General features: G+C 48.4%; 2 protein-coding genes across 2 annotated transcripts in view; both read left to right on the top strand.

The window, feature by feature from the left end:
- LOC109467502 overlaps positions 1-3,895 on the top strand; it is a 13,337-nt gene extending 9,442 nt beyond the window's left edge. The window contains exons 9-12 of the mRNA XM_019765515.1: positions 161-882; positions 1,048-1,143; positions 1,891-1,986; positions 2,512-3,895. Coding sequence (XP_019621074.1) covers positions 161-882; positions 1,048-1,143; positions 1,891-1,986; positions 2,512-3,222 — 1,625 coding nt within the window. The 3' untranslated portion in view covers positions 3,223-3,895. The remainder of the gene's footprint in view (positions 1-160; positions 883-1,047; positions 1,144-1,890; positions 1,987-2,511) is intronic.
- Positions 3,896-6,835: 2,940 nt separating this feature from the next.
- The window catches only part of LOC109467503, an 11,393-nt gene continuing 6,768 nt past the window's right edge, over positions 6,836-11,460 (top strand). Inside the window, 2 exon segments of the mRNA XM_019765516.1 lie at positions 6,836-8,114; positions 8,597-8,702. Coding sequence (XP_019621075.1) covers positions 6,836-8,114; positions 8,597-8,702 — 1,385 coding nt within the window.

The following is an 11,460-nucleotide window of genomic DNA, read 5'->3' on the forward strand; positions in this document are numbered from 1 at the left end:
CTTCCCTTGTCCTCTCTCTCTCTCTCTCCTCCTCTATCCCTCCCTCTCTTTGTCTCTCTCTTGCTCTCTCTCCCTCTCTTCCTGTCTCTGTCTCTCTCTCTGTCTCACTCTTTCTCTACCTGTCTCTCTTTCTCTCCCTCCATCCCTCTCTCTCTCACAGGAACTGGAGCTGGCATTTCCACAAGAGTTGTGAGAAAGAGGACCGACTGGGAGACCCGGGAGACGGTTACAGCCTACCTCCAACAGGAGGGGATTTCCCACACCGAGGAGGGCATCGACGCCATTCTGCAGAACGAAGAACTTCTGTCCCACATCCAGAACAGCATGGCTTACCGACAGCTGGTGGGAACAGCAGCGTTCTCACAGGAGGAACAGCAGCGGACAGCAGCTGTTCACCAGGCAGCAAGGTCGGCTGTAGGACAAGTCCAGAACACGATGGCTTACAGACAGCAAGTTGGGACAGCTGCGTTCTCACAGGAGGAACAGCAACGGACAGCTGCTGTACACCAGGCAGCAAGGTCGGCTGTAGGACAAGTCCAGACCAGCCGAACCAGAGGGTTCCGCCAAGAAGGTTCTTGGCAAGATGATAGTGTCGAGGGCAACTTCTTAGACTTTGGGAAGGAAAGCAGCGATTCCTTCCACCTCAACATCCGGCAAACAGTTCTGCCAGCTTCGAAAGGAAGAGAAACTTTGGGAATTGAGTCAAGGTCTGCAGAGTTTCCTCACAGTTCAGCTAGCTCAGCTGCTTGTGGCTCTGTGTTAGCCAGATCAGACCAAGCTTCACCACGCCAAACTGGTAACAGACCACAAGCAGCCAGCACCCTGGCTATTTCTGGTCCTTCCTCTCAAGGACCAGCTGGTAGCTACACTGGCTCTCCGTTAGCCAGATCAGACCAAGCCTCACTCCGCCAAACTGCTGGTAACACACCACAAGCGGTTGGCACCCCGGCTCTGTCTGGTCATTCCTCAGCTGGAGAAGCTAAGGAAAGGTTTCTCGTGTCCTACCCGCTGCCTCAGAAGTTGCTGGCAGAACGTTCTGCAATGCAGAAGCCAGCCAGGGGAGGCACGTTGATCTTGGAGCGGTTTGTGCAGAAGTTACTCGTGTTCGTGGAGAAAAACTACGGGGAACGGATGAGGCAGAAGGTTTGTTTATTTGTTTGTTTGTTTGCATATAATCAAAGAAATGATATGATAAATGCAACATAATCCTAAACGTAAGAGATATGCGGGAGGAAGATAAAGGGCCATTATGGCTTGTCCGTGATCTTCTGGCGACAGCAAAAATTTATGATACATTATACATTATAATTGGTGAATAGTACAAATAGTAAAAACATATAATGATTATTATTAAATAAGTACAAATGATTATTATGTAACGCAATATGACGCAATACTAAGGATAAAAATGAATAGGACATTGCATTGCTTCTAGACCGCACGAAGTCTTATTTCAACACAATATATTATAACTACTTATTAGGTATATTTGAATTATGCTTAACCTTCTATATTTAGTTTTATACTTGTGGTTATTGACCATGTAAATTTTGATGTTATATAATATGTGTTTTTGTATGGGGGAGGGCAACTTGTACTTGTATGCACCTGTTTTGCCCTCCCTTTCACTTTGTGCAAAATTATAATAAATTTAAATTATTTTTAGCATGAAAGTTTATCTGAGCTGGTAAATTACATGATTTATGAAAAACTTAAACTGTTCTCCAACTCAAAATTTGACCCACCAGAAATTTTTGACTGAATCACTCAGAATTTGGGTCAGATAGCTGAGGAAGACTGAGTGATTCAGTCGAAAATTTCTAGTGAGTCAAATTTTGAGTTGGAGAAAAGTTTTAAGTTTTTCATAATTAAATTATTTTTCTAACGAAGGTGGAAGACCGGATCAACACCTTTGAGGAGGAGCTGAAGGGAGACCCGGAGTTCGCCTGGCAGCACACACAGAACAACGACGGGATGATTCAACAGGTTTGTCTGTTTGTTTAGAATCTCCATTCTTTCCCTCTCTCTCCTTCTCTTCCTCTCCTTAACCTCTCTCTCCCACCTCTCTCTTTCTCCCTCCCTCTTAAATTTCTCTCCCACTCTATGATGATACAACAGGTTTGTTTAGAATCTCCATTCTTTCCCTCTCTCTCTTCCTCTGTCACTCTCTTCCTCTCTCTTTCTCTCCCTCCCTTTCCCCTCTTCCTCTCTCCCTCCCTCCCTCTCTCTCCCTCTCTCCACCTCTCCCCCTCTCTCTCTCCGTATCTCTCCCTCTCTCTCTGTTCTTCTTCTTCTGTGATGTTCATTTACACTTTTATGCCCATATTGGCTAAGTGCAGTACATGTATTACGACTCACAGAGGTTTTGTTTTACAATATTGTTAGGGGCTGTCATGATAATATGTACACACACATCATCTTGTACTAACTGTTTACATCGTGTGTCAAAATTCAGGGCACTGATAAAAGAATTACACATGCTCCTGTATAACCTATAGTCTAATATTCTAGGTTTGTGAGCGATTGCGGCTGCCCCCCGGTTCGATGTGGAAACTTCAGCTGTTGCGGAGGCTCGTGATCGACTGTCTACCCAAGAAAACAATTGCGGGGAGGGAGAGAGTCCTGACGATGTGTCAGCACGTCCTATTCGACGAGGGCGTAGAGGTCACCGAGGACGTCTTCAAGGTCGTCATCGCCACGGTGGCCAGAAACCTGCAGTCTGTCGCCATGACCACCGGTAACCCGACACCACCGGGGCTCTACAGGACTGTACCAAGTGCCTCCTCCACAGGGGGGGAGGCTTCTCGGTCTGTGGCATTTACCCAGGAAGAAATGCTTACGACCGTACCAAGTGTGTCTGTAGGGGGGACCACTTCTGTACAAACTGTTCAGGGACAGATGCTCAGGGCCGTACCAAGTGGGTCAGCAGGGGGGGAGCAGGGTTCGGATGTGGATGAGAAGCAGCAGATGGTCATCGCCTACCTGCTGAGCATGGGGGTTCAGGTGACCTGGGAGGCCGTGGAGGGGGTTCTGAGGAACCCGCAGGCCCTGGACAGCATCGAGAGGATCTTCTGGATCCCCCATCAGAGCCGCCAGATGGTGGAGCGGTACCTCCGGGAGATGGGCCTGCCCGTTGCCACGGATACGGTGGATAAGATCATGGGCAACCCAGAACTGATGGCGAGGATCAAAAACACCCTCGGGGGTCAGGGGGCAAACTGAGGGGTCAGGGGGCCAACTGATGGCATCAATAACAAACTACATTTTTACTAACCACAGTTTCAGCACTAGGGACATGGCCATTAACCCTTAGCCTGCAAAGGCAGCCGTTTGGCACCAAACCTGTACTAGTTCTGGGGTTAGGCAGCAGGTAGAAGGTTAATAACCACAACTGTTTAGGCAATAGGGACATGGCCATACTCAGCATGCTAAGGTAGCGATTTGGCACCAAACCTGTACCTGTTATGGGGTCAGGCAGCAGGTAGAAGGTTAATAACCACCACAGTTTAGCTGGTGTAACCGCCCTTCGGCATAACACACCAGCTTCTGTATGTTTTTTTCAGCACAGGATCACAGGTTGGCTTTGGTTGGATGTTATTATTATGCCAACCTTCAACCTGCTAAGGTAGTCATTTCGCACCAAGTTTGTATCAGTTACAGGGTTAGGGAGCAGGGACAAGGTTAACCTTAAGAGTGTCTGCTGCACAGTATTCCGAATTGACGAATAGAAGTGCATTTTGGCAGTCTGCCATTTGTAAAGTCCTGTTTTGTTACCTGCCATGTAGTGTAGTCTTTGGCAAGCCTGTTTCCAGGCTATGAAGTGATGAAAGTCATTCCTTATTCTGATTAGTGGCTGCAAAGATTGTGACCTTTTTAGTTATAAAGTAAACTTTTCCTCCCAATTTCAACTTAGTCTTTGTTTACATGTCTTGTGTTTATTTTTAAAGTGTACACACATGCACATGCCCACGTCACCGATCTTGTGCCCTTGAGAAAGGCACTTTACACCACTTTCCTCAGTTCACTCAGGTGTAAATGAGTACCTAGCTTCGATAAGGTACGTCTCTTGAATAGGACGTTAAGAGGGCCACACCCCACACACGGTAAAGAACCCACCACACTTATCGAAAAGAGTTAGGGACCTTCCCGGTGTGAGTGGTTCAAACCTTACAGTCCGGTCTTACGCAGCTTGATGTGTGTTACGCCTAAAGGCGGTGTACCGGTTATGCGAAACAAACAAACCTAGGATCTGCTTGGAGAGTAACGCATAACCGGAGTAAAGAGACTATTTCTACACAACCAAGTGTTTTATTCAGCCGACGTTTCGGTGACCGTCTGTCACCTTCCTCAGGGCAGTTCCAAGGACTAGCAGGCTGTGGAACTCCTTACCAGCCTCGGTCTTCCCTGACAATCCTAATATAACTAAGTTCAAGACTGCTGTGAACAGATTCCTGTTGAACTCTAAGAGATTTTCTACTTTATGACAATTAATTATGTACCATGCAATTATGTATTATGTATAACGTATTTAATAGTTTGGGATGGAATGTGCTGTGTACTTAAGCGAGGGGAATTGATATGACATTATATTGAACCGAATATCATCGATTACGATGTTAAGATCAGGTTCACTTTGCTCTGATTAGAAAAACAATTCAGACTGGTTCACATTGCACTGCAGTACAGGTGTCGCTGCTATAGATGCATTCCCAAATGTACAATATTTACCTATCTACAAGTTTTATTCAGCCGACGTTTCGGTGACCGTCTGTCACCTTCCTCAGGGCAGTTCTGACTGGTTCACGCTGCACTGCAGCACAGGTGTCGCTGCTACGTTTACAGATGCATTCCCTAACGCAGAACCCGTCGGACGGGTCCAGAATTAGCGCACCTCGGCAAGCCGCTAAATACCGGCGGCTGCTCAGGGCAGGACACGGGTCACTGACGGGGGACCGCCGCCATAACAAGGTGGGAGAACAACAACAAGACATGTCCTGCCGGCCCCTCAGTACAAGGTAAGCCGAAAACATACAAGCTCTGGTCTCGTACATCACTACAGATAGGAAGACTACCAAATAATAATCACGCGCATAACACACGCACACACACACACTCAAACGCGCGCGCGCGCACACACACACACACACACTCTCACTCACACACACAGACACACGCACACACACACCCTTAAAATCGATTCGATTAAATCGTAATTAAGTGGGGTCGTGTGGCGTAGCGGCAGCGTGCTCGAGTCGGAACCAAGAGGCCCCTGGTTCGAGTCCTCTTGTGCCCTTGAGAAAGGCACTTTGCACGACTTTCCTGAGTATTGTCCTGTATTCGCCCTCTGGCGTTAACGTTGGTGGTGGCGGCATAAAATGAGTTGATATAAGTTGAGTGTGCTGTCACCATGTCTTAAGTCATGAACTGTTGGCATATACAAAACATGTCCCAAGCTCTGGTGTGATAACGAATTACGCAAAATTTTCGCCTTAAGGCCCCACGAGTTAAATACCTAGAGAGACTTTGTGACTCGGAACTGAACCAAGCGAAAACGAGCACCAAGAGACCACGTCTAGCGAGATATAAGACGTTAAACAAGGACAACAACAACAACAGCTCTTTAGTACAAGGTAAGCCGAAAACACACCGGGTGCCAGTTCGTACCCCAACGCTCTAACCATTCGGCGAAAAGGTCTAGACCCATCAGACGGATCAGTTGGTAGCGCTTTAGCCTTATACCCCCCCCCCCCCGTTTCATTACCTCCCCTAAGGCTGTCACCTGACGGATGTCGAAGAAAAACGGACACAGTAATATTTGGTCCGTCACGTTTTTGTAAACAACAGGAAACGCTCCAGGCAAAGTGTTTTGTGTGCTCGTCGGTGTCTAGTCTGTCTAGTCTCTACCAGACTAACTACGTTGGCTATATAGGAGAATATTTGCCAGGGGAGTTTGGCCGCCTTGTAGGCTTGACTGATATTAAGGTATTACAAAGTGACAGTCTGCTTGTTTACAGTCCCGCCTGACTGGAGCGGCGACAAACAGGTGTTCTATACCTGCTCTCACCTGCGGGCAGTTTGTTTGATGTTCCGCCTGAGTGAAGCTTACCTGTGTGACGGCCCTTAAGGTCCGCACTACCTGTCACTTTTCAATACTTTAATATCAGTCAAACCTACAAGGCGGCCAAACTCCCCTGGCAAATTTTCTCCTATAACGTAGTTAGTCTGGTAGAGACTAGACCTTCAGCTCCTCCATGCATGAATTCAAAATTTGAACATCGCTAGAACCGAGTGTGTTTTTCACTTAAAATCGATTCGATTAAATCGTGAGCGTCAGTAACCCGTGGGCGACATCTGGTCCCTACAAATGGTACAATGATCGAGAGAACACCGGCAGTGTAACACTGAGAAATCGGGCCTTGGATGGTAAACTCGTATGATGTATCCACAGCCGTGCCTATTCGGTTCTTTGCCTCAGTGGGTTATGGCTAGGATCAGGCACGGTTCTGAATAGTCTCTATTTCGTATCCAAAACCGTGCCTATTTAGTTCTATGCCTGAATGGGTTAGAGTTAGGATTAGGCACGGTTCTCGGTTCTGGATAGTCTATTACGGTATATATCGTATCCATAACCGTGCCTATCTAGTTCAATACAGTACTAAGGGAGATCTTACACTCAAACGGTGCGTTATTCTCGTTTCAGAACGATCAAGAGCGGGTTGTCTACTTTTGACGTGCAGCTTTGAGAGGGAAAGAAAGAAAGAAAGAAAGAAAGACGGAAAGAAAGAAAGAAAGAAAGAAAGAAAGGAAGAAAGAAAGAAAGAGAAAAAACGCCAGAATGGCCGCCTCACAGCCTGAACCCTGGGGTGGCAAAATCATCCGCTACAAGAAACTACCTTCAGCAGAGAGCGAGGACCCTGGGAACGAGTCGAGCAGCTCGGACGAAGACCTGGGAACGAGAATCGCGAAGTTCGCGGGATTGAATGGTAGTCCCGGGGAACGAGATTACGACGGAACCGGAACGGACGGGGAACGAGAGTGGCCCGCAGAGGATCCTGGGAGCGTGCTGGTGGACACCTGGGAACGAGGGGCCGTGCCCAAGTCCCCGGATGAATGGTCCTCGGCGCGGTCCTCGCTGGCCTGGGAAGAGGAAGACCAGTCGGTGGTCTACGAGCGCCCTCCAGCGGCAGGGCACCTCCCTGCACCCCCTGTGCACAGGAAAGTGTACAACAAGCCTGTGGAGATGTTGGAGGCGAGTAGCAGTTCCAGTAGCAGCCTGGCCGCTCCGTACCAGGGCCCCGCGCATGTAGGGTTCAACCGGGCCGGAGGGCCCGCTGAGCACACCGCTCCGTACCACGGCACCGAGCGCGTGGGACCCAACCGGACCGGAGGGCCCGCTGAGCCCGTCAGGAACGGACTGGCCGAGGAACGAGAGGGCGCCAGACTGACCAATGGCGACTGTAGTCCCCAGCCGCCCTCCAATCACGTAAGAAGCAGTCGGGAACGAGTCAGTCTCGAAATGCCGGACGAAGTCGTGATTTCCAGCGAGCCCAAAGATGGGGCCGGGCCGGAAATACCCGAGGAAGTCTGTATCGCCCAGCGGCCCGGGGACCACGTCAAGGTCGCAATGCCATGGGAACGAGATGGTGCTGACCACAAAGTACCCGAGGCACGAGGCGGACCGAAAGGCAGGACTGAGGAGGAAACGCTTCCGAGTACGGGAAGTACCGAGGAACGAGAGGCACGCCTTAGTACCGGAAGTACCGAGGTACGAGAAGCAAGCCCCAGTACCGGAAGTCCCAGGGAACGAGTCGCCTCTACGCCAACCAGCATTTCTACCGTCATTATTTCTACAGAAGCGCCACCTACCGGTTCTAGGCCGTCTGTGCGGCCACTGCGGTGGGACCCACACCTGCCTCGCACCGTGCAGGGCGGAGACCCCGCCCGGGACCCGCCGGGAAACCTGCCGGACCCCGACAGGGACCCGCTCGGGTACGACGTGTACGCCCGCAGTATTGCAGAGATCGTGACGGACGAGAGAACGGAGATGCCGCTGACGGTGGGCATATACGGCGGCTGGGGCATGGGCAAGACGTATCTACTCGCACTGATGAAAGGTACGGTATACGCGCATATTTATGTTTGTATATACGGCGGCTGGGGCATGGGCAAGACGTATCTACTCGCACTGATGAAAGGTACGGTATCTGTATAACCGCTGTGATTTTGTAGGTGTATACTAATCTCCAAGCAGATCTTTTGGTGGGGGTAAGACAGTATCAAATTGGCCAGTCTGTGAGGTGGGGAAATGGTTACAGACTGGCCAATTTGGTACTGTCTTACCCCACCAAAAGATCTGCTTGGAGATTAGTATACGGCCAAAATGAAAGGACTTCCAAAAATTGTCCTCACTTATTTGCATATCAATCAATAGTTCGTACTTACAAACCTGCTTTTCTGACAACTCTCCAGTGTCACTGACGAAAGGTAGTGGATGCTACCTGAAACGTTTGACCGTTTCCAAAATCATATCCAGTTTCCTGTTATCATATCCTGTTTTTTGGCGAAGACTACAAGTTGCTTTCTTTGTCCGCTGCAGTGGCGGTTGACAACATCATGTCGAAGAAGGGAAAGGAATACGAGGCGATGGTTAAAGGAGAAAAGGACGGAGTGGAAGAGAATAAGAGCCGCGGCCAGAAAACCAGGTTGTTTTTACTTTGCGAAATTTTGTGTATTTCATTCATTCATTCATTCATTCATTCATTCATTCATCATTTAATCATTCATTCATTCATCCATACATTCATCCATCCATTCATTTCTCAATCAATTCATTCATCAGTTCATCCATTTATCCATCCACACACACACACACACACACACACACACACACACACTCTCTCTCTCTCTCTCTCTCTCTCCCTTACTCAATCAGTTCGTTCATTCCTCAATCCAGCCATTCATCTATTCAGTGCTCAATCATTCATTCATTCATTCACTCACTCACTCATTCATTTATTTAGTGCTCAATTCATTCAATCACTCACTCAGTCACTCATTCGTTCATTATTCCCAGGTTCCCCAAGGTCCTGTGCTCGGTCCTGCTGTTCCTGTTCGTGGCGTGTCTGTGCGCGACCATCGCCTGCGGGATCCTCTTCGACCGGGTCTGGGTCGTGTTTTTAGTCGGCACGGTCAGTCTTTGTTGCACGTTTGGGACCGCGTTGTAGATACATTTCATACGCACATACATACACACAAACAAACGCTTCAGAAAACATAACCTTCTTGGCAAAGGTAATAAGACATGTACAGACATACTAGTACGTGAATAGTTTCATCAGGTTGGTAAGACACTGAGTAAAGAGACTCTTTTTTTACACAACCAAGTCATGTTTTATTCGCAGCCGACATTTCGGTGACCGTCTGTAACCTTCCTCAGGGCAATTCTGACTGGTTCAAATTGCACTGCAGCACATTTCTCTGTAATCTAATCACGCATATGTGTAGATATGTAAATATTGCACATTTGGGGATGCTATCTATAGCAGCGACACCTGTGCTGCAGTGCAATGTGAACCAGTCAGAATTGCCCTGAGGAAGGTGACAGACGGTCACCGAAACGTCGGCTGAATAAAAGACTTTGTTGTGTACTAAGAGTCTATCTCTTTACATCGATGAAGGATAGACATCCAGGTACATGTAATACGATTTTGGAAACGGTCAGACGTTTCAGCTAGTATGACCACTAGCTTTCGTCATTGACTGAGAGACCAGAGGCAGAATGCAGGTTTATAAGCGCAAACTATTGATTGATATGCAAAAAGTAAAGTGAGTCACTGACGAAAGCTAGTGGATACTAGCTGAAATGTCTGACCGTTTCCAAAATCATATCCAGTTGCTTGAGTAACTGCTTTTTGGCGTAGTCTATCTCTTTACTCATGAAAAGGACAACTGTTACAGGTGGTGGCATTTGTCCTGCTGGTGGGGACGGTCGTGTACGGGTTCAGGCGGCGGCTCCTCGACTGTTCACTGGGCAAAATGGCCACGGATCCCGGCAGATACCGTCGCATCCGTCAAATCGATCCGTCACGGATGCGGAAGATTCCGAACAAATGCGAACAAATGCCAAATCCGTGAAGGATACGACAAAATACCCAACGGATGTGATACCGTATCCGCTCGGATAGCAGATACACTATGGATACGATGTTTTATATGCTCGAATCCCTAACTGTAAACGAATACGGATATATCATTTGCACGAATCCTTAAATAAAAACATTTGCAAGGATCGAGAGGAATAAACTTTTTCATTCACTCATTAGATTTTCTTATTAACATAGACAGGTTTGACAGTGCCCACTCTATCAAAAAAGTACATTGGTGGTTATACGGATCCTATCAAATCCGCGTTCCGTATCTTCTACGAATCCGCTGGCCAAATGAACGACCAGGGATCCTATCAAATCCGCTATCCGTATCTTCTACGAATCCGCTAGCCAAATGAACGACCAGGGATCCTATCCAAATCCGCTATCCGTATCTTCTACGGATCCGCTTAGCCCAACCCACGACCAGGGATCCTATCAAATCCGCTATCCGTATTTTTACGGATCCGCTAGCCCAACCCACGACCAGGGATCCTATCAAATCTGCTATCCGTATTTTTACGGATCCGCTAGCCCAACCCACGACCAGGGATCCTATAAAATCCGCTTTCCGTATCTTCTACGGATCCGCTAGCCCAACCCATGACCAGGGATCCTATCAAATCCGCTTTCCGTATCTTCTACAGATCCGCTAGCCCAACCCATGACCAGGGATCCTATCAAATCCGCTATCCGTATCTTTACGAATCCGCTAGCCAAATGAAAGACCAGGGATCCTAACAAATCCGCTTTCCGTATCTTCTACGGATCCGTTGGCCAAATGAACGACCAGGGATCCTATCAAATCCGCTACCCGTATCTTCTACGGATCCGCTAGCCCAACCCACGACCAGGGATCCTATCAAATCCGCTATCCGTATCTTCTACGAATCCGCTAGCCAAATGAACGACCAGGGATCCTATCAAATCCGCTATCCGTATCTTCTACGGATCCGTTGGAGAAATGAACGACCAGGGATCCTATCAAATCCGCTATCCGTATCTTCTACGGATCCGTTGGAGAAATGAACGACCAGGGATCCTATCAAATCCGCTATCCGTATCTTCTACGGATCCGCTAGCCAAACGCACGACCAGGGATCCTATCAAATCCGCTATCCGTATCTTCTACGAATCCGTTGAGCGTACACTCCTCCAGGTGAGCGGACGTTCCTCCGGTTTTGAGCGTACATTCCTCCGAAATCGGCACACTTCTCACGGCGGCGGTTTGAGCGTACAGTCCTCCAGGTGAGCGGACGTTCCTCCGGTTTTGAGCGTACATTCCTCCAAAATCGGCACACTTCTCACGGCGGCG

The sequence above is a fragment of the Branchiostoma belcheri genome, unplaced genomic scaffold, assembly GCF_001625305.1.
Source record: "Branchiostoma belcheri isolate BF01 breed outbred unplaced genomic scaffold, Haploidv18h27 scaffold180, whole genome shotgun sequence".
NCBI lineage: Eukaryota > Metazoa > Chordata > Leptocardii > Amphioxiformes > Branchiostomatidae > Branchiostoma > Branchiostoma belcheri.